Raw genomic sequence first — 16,612 nt, 5'->3', positions numbered from 1 at the left:
GTAGCTATTTTTTAAATAACTTTCTTATAGCCTCCATGGAAGGATGATGACAACATGACAGCAATAGAGAACTGCTCTGAGGATTCTGTAATTACTGAAGGCACTTCACGATTCACAGCTAAGGTATGTGTATTTATTATCTCTGTCTGTGTCAGTCTTTTTCTCTGTCAGTCTCTTTCTCTGTCTGTATGTTTGTGTTTCTGTGCCAGTCTCTTTCTCTGTCTGTGTCAGTCTCTGTCTGTGCCAGTCTCTTTCTCTGTCTGTATCAGTGTCTTTCTCTGTCTGTGTCAGTCTCTTTATCTGTCTATTAATTTGTTATATTTGGTATTGACTTGAGAAAGTCTTACACACTATTTCCAGTGAATAAGTAATAAGTGATGACTTGTAACTATTTTTTTAAATAACTTTCTTATAGCCTCCATGCAAGGATGATGACAACATGACAGCTATAGAGAACTGCTCTGAGGATTCTGTAATTACTGAAGGCACTTCACGATTCACAGCTGAGGTATGTGTATTTATTATCTCTGTCTGTGTCAGTCTCTTTATCTGCCTGTGTCAGTCTCTTTCTCTGTCTGTGTCTGTGCCAGTCTCTTTCTGTCTGTTTCTCTGTCTGTGTCAGTCTTTTTCTGTCTTTTTCTCTGTCTGTGTCAGTCTTTCTCTGTCTGTGTCAGTCTTTTTCTCTGTGTCAGTCTCTTTCTCTGTCTGTATGTCTGTGTCTATCTGTGTCAGTTTCTTTCTCTCTGTGTTTCAGTCTCTTTCTCTGTCTGTTTCGGTCTCTTTCTCTCTGTTTCTCTGTCTGTGTGTCAGTCTTTTTCTCTGTCTGTATGTCTGTCTATCTGTGTCTGTCTCTGTATCCGTCTTTATGTCTGTCTCTGTTTGACAGATTTTCTCTCTTTCACTTCATTTTCATATTTATCTTTCTTTTTTTGTCTTTAACAGCCTTTGGTTGATTACTCGGACACCGAAGATGAAGTTTTGTGTTCTAAAATTAAGACATCTTATAAAAAGGTATATTTTACATTTACTTAATTTGTTTTTACCTGCCTCACACCTAAATTGAATTATTTTTAGCTGAATAGTGTGAAGTAAATTTAAAAGGATAAATAAACATTGAAAGACCACCATCTTTTGGACCACCTAAAAATCTTTTTTCTATATGCAAGTTACTATTGTGAATATCGTTTCACAACCATAAGTCGTTTGTTAATCTTCAGAACATGAAGATATTTTTGATATCTTTCCCTCCATCTGGAGTTAGAATGGCAGGCAAAAGCTCAAATTTAATCTGTTTTCTGAAGATGGATAAGGGTCTTATGGGTTTGCAACAACATGAGGATATGTAATGTTAATGATAGAATTTTTGGGGGAGCTATCCCTTTAAATCAGGGTTCCTCAAATCTGGACCTCAAGATCCACTTTCCGGCAGAGTTTAGATCTAACTCTAATCAAACACACCTGAGCATGCTAATCAATGCCAATGAATGCAGACCTGCCAACATGTATGCATTTTTCGTACTCTGCACGCATTTTGACCCGTAAGTACACTAGTACGATTCGCTGCTCTTTAGGTACGCATTTTGTTGCGTCTCGCATTTTGCCGATTTCAGTTTCTATGCAATCTATGACGCTGATTCTGCCGCTGATCCACAGCGTGTAAGTGGAGTGAAAAGCTTTCGGCCAATCAGAGTGGTGCATGTTAACCCACCGCCCACCTGCCCCTCCCATCCACAAGCTTAGTTGGCAGTTAAGTGGTGGAATGGCTTGCAATCTAGAAGGTTTTAGACAGGCCAGGTGCTGATTAACGTAAGATAAAGGTAACAGTTAGGCTATGTTTAGCCTAATTGAATTTATGGACATTAAAAATGACCTTGACATGACATCATAACAAGCAGTCCAGCTGTGACGAGCTCAGTTCAGTTCACGCGTTCATGTAGGCTAACATGAAAGGGTGGCCCTTCCAATAACGCACCTAAAAGCTGTCACAAAGAACCGGCAAAAGTAATGATTATGAATATTTTATCAATATAATTACTAATAAACAAGTGTTTTCTGTATCAATGTCGTGTCGACTGCAAAGATAAAGTTGACGAAAAAGTCGCAGTAGTGAACGCGCCAGAGAAATGCACATTTCATACGGATTAACGGTAGATAAGCAGAGAGCAGTCTGTTTTCTTTCGTTTTGAAGTGTTCTGTTCAACCCTCTTGAGTCGTTTAACGCGTATACGCGTTATGAGTCATTTTCTCCTGATAACCAGGAAAAGAACTTAAATTACGCAAAATCTAATCTGTAAAGGGTCTACTTTTATTTGTATACAGACATAATAACAACAAAACTTGTGCACATAAAATAAAGATAACAAACAAGGTGTGCTGTCTTCAGTCTTTGTCTGCTGTGATCTTCATGTACAAACACGTCATTAAAATGAAGTGTAACTCAGTGAATACTCAACGAAGAGACACGAGAGAGATATCTATAGAAAGCCTGAAATGTCTACTTTTAAACTAAACAAGTACCGCCGAAAACAAATATTATGTGATAAAATAATCCATATGAAAACAACGCGATGTCTTGTCCGTTTTTCACATCTCCCATTATCTTCTAATTCGACCACGCCCCCGCGCTGAACGCTCTATTCAGATTCTAATGTTAAATAAAGTTTTTATTTTTATTTTACTATTTGCTTCGCGATGAGAGGAATAAGATATAAGTCACCCCAAAATGTGATGTGGTTGAGCATTTGAGATTTGGATTTCCTCAGAAAAAAAAGAATGAAGCACTTTATTCAGCGGAGATGATAAACATGAGTAAGTCTCTTATTATTTATTTATATACTTGTACTAGTTTTCATATAACGTATAAACATTTTACTAGTTAGACTTTTTCCAAACTATAATTCCTGACTAAATGTATAATCAAGTGAAACATTATGAAGTTTCAATAACAATATGCAATACTATACCATTCAAAAGCTTGATGTAAATAATATAAATGTAACAAATAAATGTAACTGTAACAAATGTAACAAACAATGCTGTTCTTTCAATTAATTCCCCTGTAAAAACCTGAAAAAAATATTCTCAGCTCTTTTCAACATTAATAATAATCTATTAATATGAGCACAGAGATGTTTAGTTCTCTGGTGACAAGAAAAGTCATGATTGCCTCCAAAGAAAGCATTTGTTACAAAGAGACTTTCACTGATGCACTACTTAAAAAAAGCCAAATCTGCAACCTTTAACAAGTTAAACAATGCAAAAGTTTAAACACTTTGCATGAAAAATTATTTAAAAAAATGTTGTTTGTTTTTAGCAAACTGATTTTGATATTGATAACTGCTGGTTTTGCACATTTATTAAATTTTTTGATTGATTTATTTAGAAAGAATGTCCTCAGTTTACTTTTATTTCTGACAATATTTTCAGGTGGAAGAAGTTTCCATGGCCTATGCCTCCAGTACAAAATGTTCGGAGGGATTGCAGAAATTGTATAACATTTATGGTCTACTTGTATATGTTATGGAGTAAATAATAAATCTTAATTGGTGAAAGGATATTATGTGTATAATATGTATTATAGTGTTAGGTATCTCATAGGTTTCTCACAGATGTGTGTGCAATGGTGGAGCATACATTGGCGGTGGGCTGTAAGGTTCACGCGGTGTGTGTGTGTGGGGGGGGGGGGTGTAGTACTCATAAAATTTCTTCAAGGTTGGCAGGTATGCGATTGTCTTTGGGATCATTAGAAAATCACAGGCTGGTGACTTTGATCAGGGTTGGAGCTAAACTCTGCAGCGCATTGGACCTCCAGGGCAAGATTTGAGGAAGGGGGCTTTAAATTAATAGACATTGATCGAGCATTTAACATGTTGATTTAATAGATACAGATTTTACACATTAAAGTGTAAAAAAAGGCAAAAGTTATTTTTCATTATGATAAACACACTTTTTCTAGAACATTTGTAACTTGTCATTCTGATGTTTTTGTTTGTTTTATTAGAGATCTGTGATTCATGATGATTCGGATGATCTCTTTGAAAATTCGAGTGTAAATGGTAAAGATGACCAAGACATTCAACGTGACGTCAGACGGAATCATGCATCATTTGCAATGAGTGAACAACATTCCGCTTGTACCACAGCATCCAAAAGAGCAAAAAACACAAGAGTAAGTGTTAATTATTTAAATAGCTTAAATAAAGGGTTTCCGCGGGGTCATAAAAAGTCATAAATTTAACCATAAGAATTTAAGGCCATAAAAGTCATAAAAACGTCCGGATTTTCCATACAATGTCATAAAAAAACATTTAGCCACGTCTTAAATTGATATGCTAGTCCATTAATTTGTTCTTCCATCAAAATATGCTCGAAAGCAGCAATGGCATTCATTTGTTTGACCTGTTGTAGTTCTGTATGAGGAATCTGGGTGGTATCACACTGGTATCACAGCGTTCCAGAACTACAAGGTCCATGCGGCAGCATACAGACTTGTCAGAAGGACTTTCACAGTAACCCGCGCGAACCCCGAACATACTGTGTCATACTGAGTCACTGCTTAGCTTAATTGAAATCATCCTGGCTGTCACAATGGTAAAATGTACCTTTAATGATCCATGGTTCGGAGACGGTGCGTTTAGCAGCTGGCTCAAGCCCGTCACTAACAATCGGTATCAAGCATCGATCCATACACAAGACGCGGAAAAGGTTAACCGATTAGCTGGTAACTATCGCGCTGTGTTCGGTGCGGAGAGAGAGAGAGAGAGCCGCGTATCACGGACAGTCCCTCCTGCACATGAACCAACAAATACTAATCACAGTTTTGAACAAACAAAAGGACGTGAAAGAGCCCAATTCAGTACCACGGTGTTCAGGGGTTCAGGGTTCACGCTGAGAAAGGCGTCTAAAAACACTTGTACACCGAATTTGCTTCTTTTTGCTCTTGTGCCGACAAATACATAGCCTACAAAATATATCAAAATACCCGCCTTGGAAAGTATGCTCAAAAACTTTTTTTTTTTTTTCAGTTATTTGTATATTCAATTATAATATATTCAGTTATTTGTGTGTGTGTATATATATATATATATATATATATATATATATATATATATATGTATGTGTGTGTGTGTGTATATATATATATATATATATATATATATATATATATATATATGTGTATATATGTGTATATATATATGTCAAAGTAAACAGTTGAGGAAAAAGATGCGTTCATCGTCTCTTAAAGTGACCACGCCTAATTTAGCTATTAGCTGCTGTAATGTTAATCCAAGAAAATGAAAGAAAAATCACTCACTCTCCTTGACTGCATTACTTTGTAGTTTTAATAAGAATTTTAAGCAAACTGTGACATATTAGACCCAAATAATCTTCACAGTGAACTACTAGTGAAATAGATATAAATGTTTTATCTATCTATATATAAAATTGGGATCAAAAATTATTCAGCACCTTATAAAGCACCATGCATTTTTTTCTGAATTGCTAATGCAACCTTTTCACACCACAGTCTGAACAAAATGCATTGGTTGGTAATTGGTCAACAAAGTATTGATAGTTGTGTAAATATTATCAGTAACAGTTGTCTGTAGTTTTGGTTGATTGTAATCCATTACGTACATTTTTATCAAAGTTATGACATTATCAAGACGAATTTAACTCTAAAGTCTTGTCGTATTTTATAACCATTTTAGAAGCAATAGCAATTAAACTGTCTGAATAAATTTTGGTTTGATTGTATATTTAATTTTTACATTGAAGACTATCCAGTGCTATTTTAAATTTAATTATTCGGTTTCTGTACCTGGACACCTACAAACTTGAAAAAAAAAAAAAACTTAAACATTGTGTAAATAGCAAAAATAAATAAAAATAAACAAACATACATACAAATTAGACAATTTCAAACAGGGCGCACTGGTACAACCTTCACCGCTGACCCCAAATATACCCTGCCTCTGGGTGTTGAATACTGTGACCAAACACCAATAACACTTTTTATTTTGGAAAGTAATGCCATAAAATAATTGTTAATTTACAATGTTACAATTGTTAAGTGTTCCTGTGTTCTTGATACTCAAGAAAAAGAAGGCGAAGGCTTCAGTTTCTTAATCTTAAAACATAATAGAATAACTCTTCAAATAATAAAACTTGTTACTTTCAATGAAAAGTCAATAATAAATACTTTTGAAAGGAATTTTAATGACTGAATTTATTTATCGTAATTCGTGTAGGTCATAAATTCAAATCCTAATAGTCATGAAAAGGTCTTAAAAAGTCTTAAATTTGACTGATTAAACCCTGCAGAAACCCTGTAAATAGAATAGAATGGAAAATAGCCTATGATAGAGGATTAAATTAACTGAATGGTCATTGTCTTTCAAGGCTAGAGGGAAGATCGCGGAGTACTCGGATGTTTCGAGCGAAGATGAGTTATCTGTTAGTGAGGAAGAGTACATTCCTGATACATCAGAGAGTTACACATCAGATAGTAGCATGAGCTTTACTGCTTCACCAAAGGGTAAAGAAAAAAAGTTACAGACTTTGCCAGTCCGGAGCAGTTCAGCTGTGAACAGAATCAAAAAGTTCAGTATTCAAAGCAGCGGTGACTTAGGGAGCTCCCAGAACCACGACATAGCCAAAGTTCCTGACACATCTTCCATTCTTGACAGCGCAACATCAGTAGTTATCCCAGCTGTAATTAAAAAGAGAGGTGGATTGAGAATGTACAGCAAAAAACAACAGTGCTTTTTTTGTGAAGGTGCTTTTACAAAAATTTCTAGACACCTGGAACGAAAGCATAGAAATGAGGTAGAGGTAGCAAAAGCGTTAAGTCATCCAAAGGGCTCAAAAGAAAGGAGGATGCAACTTGAGTATCTACGTAACAAAGGGAACTTTGCTTACAATAGTACTGTTATTAATACAGGTGCAGGACTGATGATTCCGCGGAAACTGCCCAAAAAGAACCTGGAGGGGGAAAGTTTTATGCACTGCATTTACTGCAAAGGACTCTTCTTAAAAAAAACTTTGTGGCGACATGTCAAGGTTTGCAAATTCAAGCCTGGTGATGAGAAGCCGAAACCTGGAAAAACCCGTGTCCAGGTTCTTTGTGGCTTTGCACAACCTCCCCCACCAGGAGTAACTCATGGTGTTTGGAAACTGTTAAATTCCATGAACCAGGACCAAGTGGCACTTGAAACTAGAAATGACTGGTGCATTTTAGAGTTAGGAAAGCATCTTTACAACAAGTATGGATCAAGAGTTAAAATGCATGAACACATCCGCCAAAAGATGAGGGAGCTTGGAAGACTCCTAATATGTGCAAGAGAGGTATCCCCCCTTACATCTATTAAAGAGCTCATTCATCCCACAAACTTCATGCATACCATCAATGCAGTTAAAAGGGCTGCTGGCTACAATGAAGAGACCAATGTATTTGAAAAGGCTAGTGTGGCTGTGAAACTTGGACAGAGTCTGAACAAAATCGCAATGCTTATTGAGAGCCACTCTACTATTAGAGGAGATGAAAAGACAGGAAAAATTGCGAACAGTTTTCAACAGCTTTATAAGTCCAGATGGCCCGATTACATTTCTACAACAGCCCGGCGAACACTGGAGGAAGCAAAATGGAATTCCCCACAATTACTTCCATTCACAGAAGATGTTAAGCTCCTTCATATATATCTTGACGAGCAAGAGAAGACCCATCGCAAACTCTTGTTAACACAGCCATCATCTCAGCACTGGGCAAAACTGGCCAAGATCACGTTAACTCAGGTTATGCTTTTCAATCGTAGACGAGAAGGGGAAGTGTCACAAATGCCATTGTCTGCATACATCTCCAGCAACCAATCGGATGCTCATCCAGATATTAGCATGGCCCTCACAGATTTAGAAAATAAACTGTGTCAGTACTTCAAGCGTGTAGAAATTAGAGGCAAAAGAGGCAGAAAGGTTCCCGTGCTTCTCACACCTTCCATGCAAGAATCAATCAGCCTGCTTCTTGAAAATCGGAATACCTGTGGAATTCCAAATGAAAATCCTTTTCTCTTTGCACGCCCGTATGCAATGACATTTTTCAGAGGCTCTGATTGCATTCGCGAATTTGCTGTTGCATGTAGTGCAAAAAATCCTCAGACTCTTACATCAACAAAGTTGAGAAAACAGATCGGGACACTTTCTGAAGTTCTTAATCTTAGCAACACAGAGTTAGATCAGTTGGCAGACTTTCTAGGCCATGACATTCGAGTTCATCGTCAATTTTACAGGTTACCCGAAGGCACCCTCCAACTGGCCAAAATTAGTAAAATTCTTCTGGCCCTCGAAAAAGGACGCTTGGCAGACTTTAAAGGGCGAAATCTTAATGAAATCAACATAGATCCAGAAGGTACTATACACCGTACACAACATGGGTTCAGATTTTGGGAATGCTTTGAATAACATTACCTTGTATTTTAAATAATATATTTCTGTTAGGGGTGCACCAATCAATATCGGCCAATCATTAATGCGCATCTCGTCAGTAAAGCCGGTTCTCTAATCAGCTGTAAATTCCACCAGGCCGTTGTTAAATGACTAGCTGCGCAAATAAACGCTGTATCAAAATATCACGCACCTGGTGCAATTTACAGCTGATTAGAGAACCGGCTTTACTGACGAGATACGCATTAATGATCGGCCAATCTTGATCGGTGCACCCCTAATTTCTGTATTTTCTACCTTTTAGAGGAAGTTACAGTGGACAGTGATTTGGAGGAGTCCACTTCTAGTCCAAAAGGTAATGATTACATAATGTCAGTTTCAATTTATGTTTGCCTAAATAATGGGACATCGGATGCCCATTTTCCGGAGTTGGACTGATTCTTTAGGGTCTTCATATAATGTCTGCAAAATACCCGTCTGCCAACTCTGAAACCCGGCAGCAGTTCAAGCGGATGATGTAGCACGTCGGCATTGCGTGATTACTGAGAGCACAGAGAGAGAACAAAACAAAATGCTGTTCACGAATTATATATATATTTGCTTGTTTGTTTGTTTTAGTGTTTATAGCTCTTTTGAAGCCAAGAACTCAACCATCTGGAGTCCATTGATCAGCCTGTTTCTTCCTCTTCTTATCACAGCACTCGCCTAAACCTGGCTCCTGGTCAGGTACACTTGTCCCCATTAGCACTCCAATTAACTCACTCATCAAGCCCCACATAAAAGCACACACCTGAGAATCATTCACTGTCCGGTCTCATAAACTGTTTTTATCCTTCATGAAGTCCGAGATCTAGATGATTTTGTGCAGGAGTTTGTGAATTATGGTCAACTCGCCGCATGTGATGACCTTACCTTAATGAAGGGATTCTGGTGCGGTTTGGAGGAAGATGTCCATCTCGTCATGCTGAGAGCTTATCCATGCTGGTCATTGAAGAATTATATCAACTTCGCGCTGTGGTTTGCCAGATTAGACTTCACCATGGATGAGGCGAAGTCCCGTCCACAGTCGTCACGTGGATGCTGTTGCACTCTGTTCCACTTGCTGTTCCCCAGCTGAGCTTGCATTTGCCAGCTGCCGGTGCCTCAAGTCCTGAATCACTCTCCATGGCTCTGCTGTTCAGCCCGCCCTCATGCCCAACACCACCATCCGCGGCCAACACAAGTCTGTAGCCGTCAACGGTTTACTCAAGCTGAGTGCCATCTGTGGCAAAGCCTGTGCCGCTGCCCAAAGCAAGATTAATGCCGCCATAAGGTCCTATGGCAAGGCCTTATAACATTAAGATGCCCGCACCTTACAAATGCCCTCCCCTGTGTCAGATTCCCCAGAGCTCAGCCTAGTGCCTGTTTCTCTTGAGCACCCATTAGTTCCTGTAGGCAAACAGGTAGGTATTCTGGATTTGACACTTCTCCCTGAGTTCTCAGCTCCTCTCCTCACCCCAGAGCCTTCATTTCCGTTGGCTCCATTGGTTCTGTCCAGTTCTCCTCCTCCAGAGCCTCCGCGGGTCCCGTCCAGTTCCGCTCCTCTAGAGGGTCCTTAAGTGCCATCTTCTCCTTAAGTGTCATCTTCGCCCACTAGAGCCCACTCCTCCTCAGCGCCCCCATGAACCTAAGACCCTGGACTTTCCCAATTATTTTTTTGGGGGGCTATATAGCCATGGCTGAGTTAAGGGTGGGTGGGCTGTGGGCCAAGATTATCATCGTCGAGCTGCCTGCTCTGCCATGGCCCCCCAGTAACCTGATCCACCATGGCCTCCTGGGTCTCCTACTCCGTCATGGCTCCCCGACTTACCTGGAGGTCCTCCTTTACTCCATCCTATTCCTGCCCTGCACCAGCCCCGGGGCTTATTACAGCTCGGGACGAGCCTTCCGGGAGGGGAAGTACTGTCACAAGATTAGCATCTTTCTTCTGCATCTCATCACAGCACTCACCTGGCTCCTGATCATGCACACCTGCAGCCCATGAGCACTTTGCTGAACATAAAAGCACATACCTCAGAATCATTCACTATCCAGTCTCATAAACTCGATGTGGACTAAGCAAGCTATTACCTGCCTGTGATACTTGCCACCTGTCTCCTTCCTCAGTGATCCCTTCCGTCTCCAGCTCAATTCTCTAGTCGAGGTGTCTGTTTCCCGTCAGTCCTGGTCTCCACTCTCCGTCTCTACGAGTCTCCTGTAAAGCAAGAAAGATCAGATTATTTCCTGGATCATCCTCTAGACAAATCTCAGTGCTGGCATACTCACCTGAACAATCTCCACTCAGCTCCTTTGCTCTCCTGTTGTTAAATAAACTTCGCCGTTGTTTACTTACCTTGCTCTCTGACCAGTAACTGTTACAGAAATATTTCCATCAAAAACCTAAATTTCTTTTCGACTGAAGACCGAAGTACATACACATCCTAGATGAAATTGGGGTGAGTAAAGTGTCATGAAATGGTTATGTTTGAAAGTGGTCCTAGAACATTGATCCTCAAATCTGGCTCACGAGATTCATTTTCCTGCAAAGTTTAGCTCTAACCCAAATCAAACACGCATGAGTTTGCTAATCGGTGTCTTCAGGATCATTAGAAAATCACAGGCAGGTGTGTTTTAATTAGAGTCGGAGCTAAACTCTGCAGGAAACTGGATCTCGCGAGCCAGATTTGAGGATCACTGTCCTAGAATAACTTTTATATTTTTCCTTTTCTCTTTGGAGTATTACAAGCTCTTGGTGCATAAAAAACATCTGTTAAGTTACGAAGACTAAAGTCTTAAATCCAAAGAGATATTCTTTATTAAAGTTAGGAGTCTGCCACACACCCCTAAAATGGCCCGTTCTAACACACCCCCACATCTCTACGTCAACATTTGGGGGTGACTTGCACCGAACCACCCAAATGTATACGCAGAGAAAGTAATCATCATTTCTTCACTGTATGTTGTCATGTGCGCCGGTGACACGGACTGTTTTCTGAAAATGGGAGAGAGAAAGGCAGGTTGTGCATTTAACCGCTCTCCAACTCGCCCTGCTCTGAGCGGGCCGCAAACCCTCATCATTCTGTGGTCAGTCAAGTGAGGTATATTTACACTGTTGATGGACAACACAGACATTACAGAGAGTCTGGCGCTTCTTACATCCTGGCAGGAAGTTACATTTTATAATGTGCTACCTAACTTTACTATTTAAACGCGAAGTGCTTGTGGTTTGTTTCTCCAATTACAAATGCCGATATGTTGTTATGTTTACGTCGCGACGTGTAAAAAGACAATATAAGTCATAAACAGTAATTATGTTCCCGCTTAACACAACAAAAGCCTCATTTGAAATGGCTTTTAATGTTTTTTGCGGGGATGTTTTTTGTAAGGGGCATAACATTTCCGTCAAACGCTTGACTTTGGGCAATCACAATGCACTGGATTGCTGGCCAATCGGAGCATACCTCGGTGTCTTGCAGCTCTGAATTTAGACCAAATCCACCGGTATCAGAAAGGCGGGGCTTACAGGAGATAAAATAATATAAAATATGTGGAAAATAATGCTGTTTATTTTTTATTTAAACCCAGTAAACACATTGCATGATACCAAATAAACACAAAAATGATCTTTTATATATACATATGACAAAATGCTGGTGAGGACCGTAAAGAGAAAAGAATAACTTAACTGGCAGGTTCCAGGTCTGGATATGCATGGGAAAAAATAATTTAGTATGGAAAGAATTTGTTTCCAGACTATTTCACCTATTCAGTTTTTTTTTTTTTTTTTGTAATATAAAATTGAGTTGAATCTGCTGATTTAAATGGTGATATGTCTATAACACCTAAAACTTCTAGTAGATGGGTCCCCAGGACTGAAATTGAGAAACGCTATACTCAGGGCTGGACAATAATTCAATTTCTATCTATGAATCTATCTATCTATCTATCTATATGTATGTATGTGATTTTTATTTTTATTTTTTTCAGTAAAATTGATTTGATTTATTAAACACATTTACGATATTTTGGTACAGGCTGCGTTATCCCATACATTTATTTATTTGCGTGGTTGAATTTGTTGAATAAACATGAGCACTGCACATTTCAAAATCAATATAGATATTGGAATTATATCTTATAGACCGAAATTAAGAAATGTATTGCGACGTAAATTTTGGCAATATTGTTCTGACCTGATCCTGATTGCACCTCAGGAACTTTGTGTTCTTGAGATGACTGTCTTTTTGGCTGCAGAGATTTGTCAATACTCAAGACTGGCTTAATTTTTACTTTCAGAGTGCACCACAGTATCATCATCACAGCACACGGTTTGTGAGAACGGCACACTTCTAGCAGACCCAGTCTCCAAAAAAAAGAGAGGTATGATAATACTTAGGTATGATGATACTTCACTTAATGCCGATTGTCCTGAAAAAAAAGTGAATTTTACCGTAGTACAGTGCTGACTTCGTAGCCTACTTTGACTGAATTCTTTGCTTGCTTTATTTATTTCTTCTTATATATGACTCTATACTTTGTACCTATACCTTTATAGTGGCTATTATTGTTCATTAAAACTGACGTTAACAAAAGTTAGGTTTGTGCCTATTTCATGCTTTCCCACATACACCACGCCTAACAAGTAAGGTCAGTGAAAACACAAGCCTGATCAGGTTTACCTGTACCGAGCTGAACTGTACCATACCACTCAGGTTGATGCAAGTGTTTCTCATGGGTAAAATGCTAATGTGTCTCTCCCCCCCCCCACAGGTTACGTTAAGAAGACGGCCTGGAACAAACTTGAGATACAGGCTGTGGAGAAGCATATGATGAGGTTTATTAACAATCACAAAATTCCAGGAAAGGCAGACTGCATGAGGTGTAAAGAGGCGGAACCACTTGCACTTAAAAATAGAGAGTGGTCTACACTTAAATTTTACATCAAAAATCGAATCTCCGCTCTAAACAGAAAATATCTGCCAAATTAATTGACACACTGTCAGACTGAATTGTTCATTGGTAGAAACAAGCTTTTATAGTTTTAAAACAAGCTTCCATAGTCAAATGGTTAGCGCAATAGACCATCAGTTCCATGTTATTGTTTGGAAATGTAGATTGTTCTTTCGAAAATTAAGGCATTTTAAATAACTTTTAGACTGGAGTCTTTTTTTTCATCCTTGTCTGCTTCAAATGTAGAATTGTTTTTCTATAAATGCAGACATGGTAGATTTTCATTCTATTGTACTTGTTTTCAAAAACTTGAGAATGCAGTGTTTGTCATGAAGGGTTTTATTAATATATATTTTTTAATTCAACTAGTGTTTACTGTGAACATCTTTATGAAATATTTCTGCAAATTTTTGTGGACGACTGAAACTTATGCTAATGTTTCTGACCCTGACTGTTGACGTACTAATGTTATGAGTTTTGAAAATGTATGTCATATACTGTATAACACTTTTTTTTTTTACTAAACCTTTAAAAGTACTAAGTTAATTTTGTTTCTACATCTAAAACAAACATCTCCAAAATCAATTAAAGCATGGAGCAGATTGTAGCTCCTTTTCTGTCTAAAGTACGCAGATTCTCTTTTGTGTGTGAGTCCAGTCCCCACAATGACCAAAAACTGGTGTTGAGTGTGTTTAGATACGATCCCCACAATGACCAAAAACTGGTGTTGAGTGTGTTTAGATACGATCCCCACAATGACCAAAAACTGGTGTTGAGTGTGTTTAGATACGATCCCCACAATGACCAAAAACTGGTGTTGAGTGTGTGTTTATAGTCCCCACAATGACCAAAAACTGGTGTTGAGTGTGTGTTTATAGTCCCCACAATGACCAAAAACTGGTGTTGAGTGTGTTTAGATACGATCCCCACAATGACCAAAAACTGGTGTTGAGTGTGTTTAGATACGATCCCCACAATGACCAAAAACTGGTGTTGAGTGTGTTTAGATACGATCCCCACAATGACCAAAAACTGGTGTTGAGTGTGTGTTTATAGTCCCCACAATGACCAAAAACTGGTGTTGAGTGTGTTTAGATACGATCCCCACAATGACCAAAAACTGGTGTTTAGTGTGTGAGTCCAGTCCCCACAATGACCAAAAACTGGTTGTGTGTTAGCCGGACCCCAGATATACTCAATACCTGAAAGGTCCCCACAAGTGACCACTGTGTCAGGTTTGTAATTTTTATAGTGAAATATTTGTAATCTGCAGTGATACTTTGAAACAGGCTTTTTAGCTTTTGTCAAATAATTTTTTTTAGGTCTGTAAGATCATAGGAATGGGTGGTCCCCACTATGTAGCAATACTGACAGGTGACCCCCACAATGCACAAAAACAAGTATGTGTGTGCGTGTGTGTGTGTGTGTGCTGGTCCACTCCTCTGTTTTCACTCCGTGAGCCAGACGTGTGAAAAGCTCTCTGCAGTTCTCAGAGATTTAATATTTCAACTTAAAACTATTCACATAGTTTTATTCGTAGCTCCACTGTCATTGTGTACAGACGTGATTTCTCAACCACCCTGAAAAACGTAAGTCTATTTACATTATGCTCAAACTATTATTTTTATTGAATTATTCATTTTCAGCTGCTCAGGAATATTTGAAGAATGTTACTGAGGACCAGCAGCGGTTTAGTTATCCACATCCACAGTATGTTTTGTGTTCAGCAGAAGAAAGAACTTCATGCAGTTTAGAGCACCCTGAGTATTTTATGACAGATTTTCATTTTTTTTCAAATGTTTAGGTATTATAATGTCATTAGCACTGCTGGTGTTACATTTACTGCAGAAAATGAAAACAAGGGGAAAAAAGCATTGATTGATTGATATTAAAATCGGTAAAGTGCAGGTTTAAGAGATGCATCATGTTGTAGGAGCCATTTTCAGTTGTGTAGTGTTCTTTCTTCATAATAACAGGTATTTATGTTTTTGAATTGGCATCATGACCAGCCACGATGCAATTTTTTTAATTATCGTTTGTTGCTGTTTGAATTTTTGAATCAAAAAGGAGTCAGTAAATGGATTGGAATATGTATTTATTTAAGTATGGTCATTGTGTGTTATTTGTCAGCCTTCTTTACAAACAACGCATCAGAAACAAGATCGTAAAATGGACAATCATGCACCAACAAACAATCTGTACACATTGATTTTAGAGAAGGGCAAGATAACTGTGACTTTTCATAAACCCTCTGCCCCACATCATAATTTTTGATTTTAAGCTAATATGTAAATATTAATAGAATATATTTACCTTTCAGACTGCCATTGGTTGTTAGATTATTCATCTAAATTGTCAAAACAAAATTTTAAATAGAATAGTTGATTTATTACATTATATCAATGACATGTTAATTATTGACACATATAAATATTAATAAGAACGATATTAAAGGTGACTTAATTTTTTGTAAGTACATGTGCTATGACAAGTAAATGAGAAAATGTTCCTTTTTATTTTCCATAATAACTTATTAGCTAATGCTATTATATCTAATGATGTTACAACTTAAGAGTAAATGCACACTTATTTAATAATGGGGCATCTTCCCCTGTGTTTTAAGTGGTGAAGCTGTACAATATGGGCAATAATGTTTTACGATATTTAGTTTAAAATATTGTAACAAGGTTTTTATTTTTCCGTGTGAATTGATGAATTGAATGGAGACAAACGGTAGGCAGAGAAATACTGTAACCATGGTCATTTGTTCTGAGTTTGTTTGTATATGTTTTGACACATATTTTTATGTCTCATGTTGTTATAAATAATAATGAAGTATAGAGTAGCTGTTTCTTAACTATTAAATAAAGTGAATAAAATGAAATCTCTGCTGATGATCATGTAAATCTTTTCAGGAGTGCTGATTTCATGTTAATAGTTCCTGTTTTCTCCTCATTCATGACGCTGATATCTTTAGATCACCTGTAAACTGCCACTTAAAGCTCATTACATTGGTGGAAACAGACTGAAACCAACCACAGTTCACCAAATTGAACAAGAAATCTTTGCTATTTTGTACTTCTGTTTTATTAATGTAATTTTTATATTTCATTTATTTTATTTATGCATGTGTATTCATCCATTTCTTTGTTAGTTTGTTCTTATGATAGATAAACGAATGAAAAGATTAATGTTTATATTAGAT

The 16,612-nt window shown here is 37.9% G+C and overlaps 2 protein-coding genes across 2 annotated transcripts in view; both read left to right on the top strand.

Annotated features, from left to right (window-relative positions):
• The window catches only part of LOC127966565 (gastrula zinc finger protein XlCGF57.1-like), a 164,763-nt gene that overhangs the window by 139,083 nt on the left and 9,068 nt on the right, over positions 1–16,612 (top strand). The gene's annotated exons all lie outside the window — the stretch shown is intronic.
• On the top strand, positions 420–14,829 carry LOC127966557 (uncharacterized). Its single transcript, XM_052567654.1, has 7 exons — positions 420–508; positions 943–1,011; positions 4,001–4,168; positions 6,403–8,404; positions 8,744–8,794; positions 12,754–12,837; positions 13,228–14,829. The coding sequence occupies exons 1-7, from the start codon at positions 440–442 to the stop codon at positions 13,443–13,445; spliced, it is 2,661 nt and encodes an 886-aa protein (XP_052423614.1). The 5' UTR covers positions 420–439; the 3' UTR covers positions 13,446–14,829.

The sequence above is a fragment of the Carassius gibelio genome, chromosome A4, assembly GCF_023724105.1.
Source record: "Carassius gibelio isolate Cgi1373 ecotype wild population from Czech Republic chromosome A4, carGib1.2-hapl.c, whole genome shotgun sequence".
In the NCBI taxonomy this organism is placed as follows: Eukaryota; Metazoa; Chordata; class Actinopteri; order Cypriniformes; family Cyprinidae; genus Carassius; species Carassius gibelio.
Note: the sequence above shows the minus strand (reverse complement) of the source record. Positions and strands in the feature narration are given on the sequence as shown.

Coding starts and splice junctions, on each gene's coding strand:
- LOC127966557 (XM_052567654.1), top strand. CDS start 440: ATGACAGCTATAGAGAACTGCTCTGAGGATTCTGTAATTACTGAAGGC. Junction 509..942: donor CTTCACGATTCACAGCTGAG/GTATGTGTATTT, acceptor TGTCTTTAACAG/CCTTTGGTTGATTACTCGGA. Junction 12,838..13,227: donor AGTCTCCAAAAAAAAGAGAG/GTATGATAATAC, acceptor CCCCCCCCACAG/GTTACGTTAAGAAGACGGCC.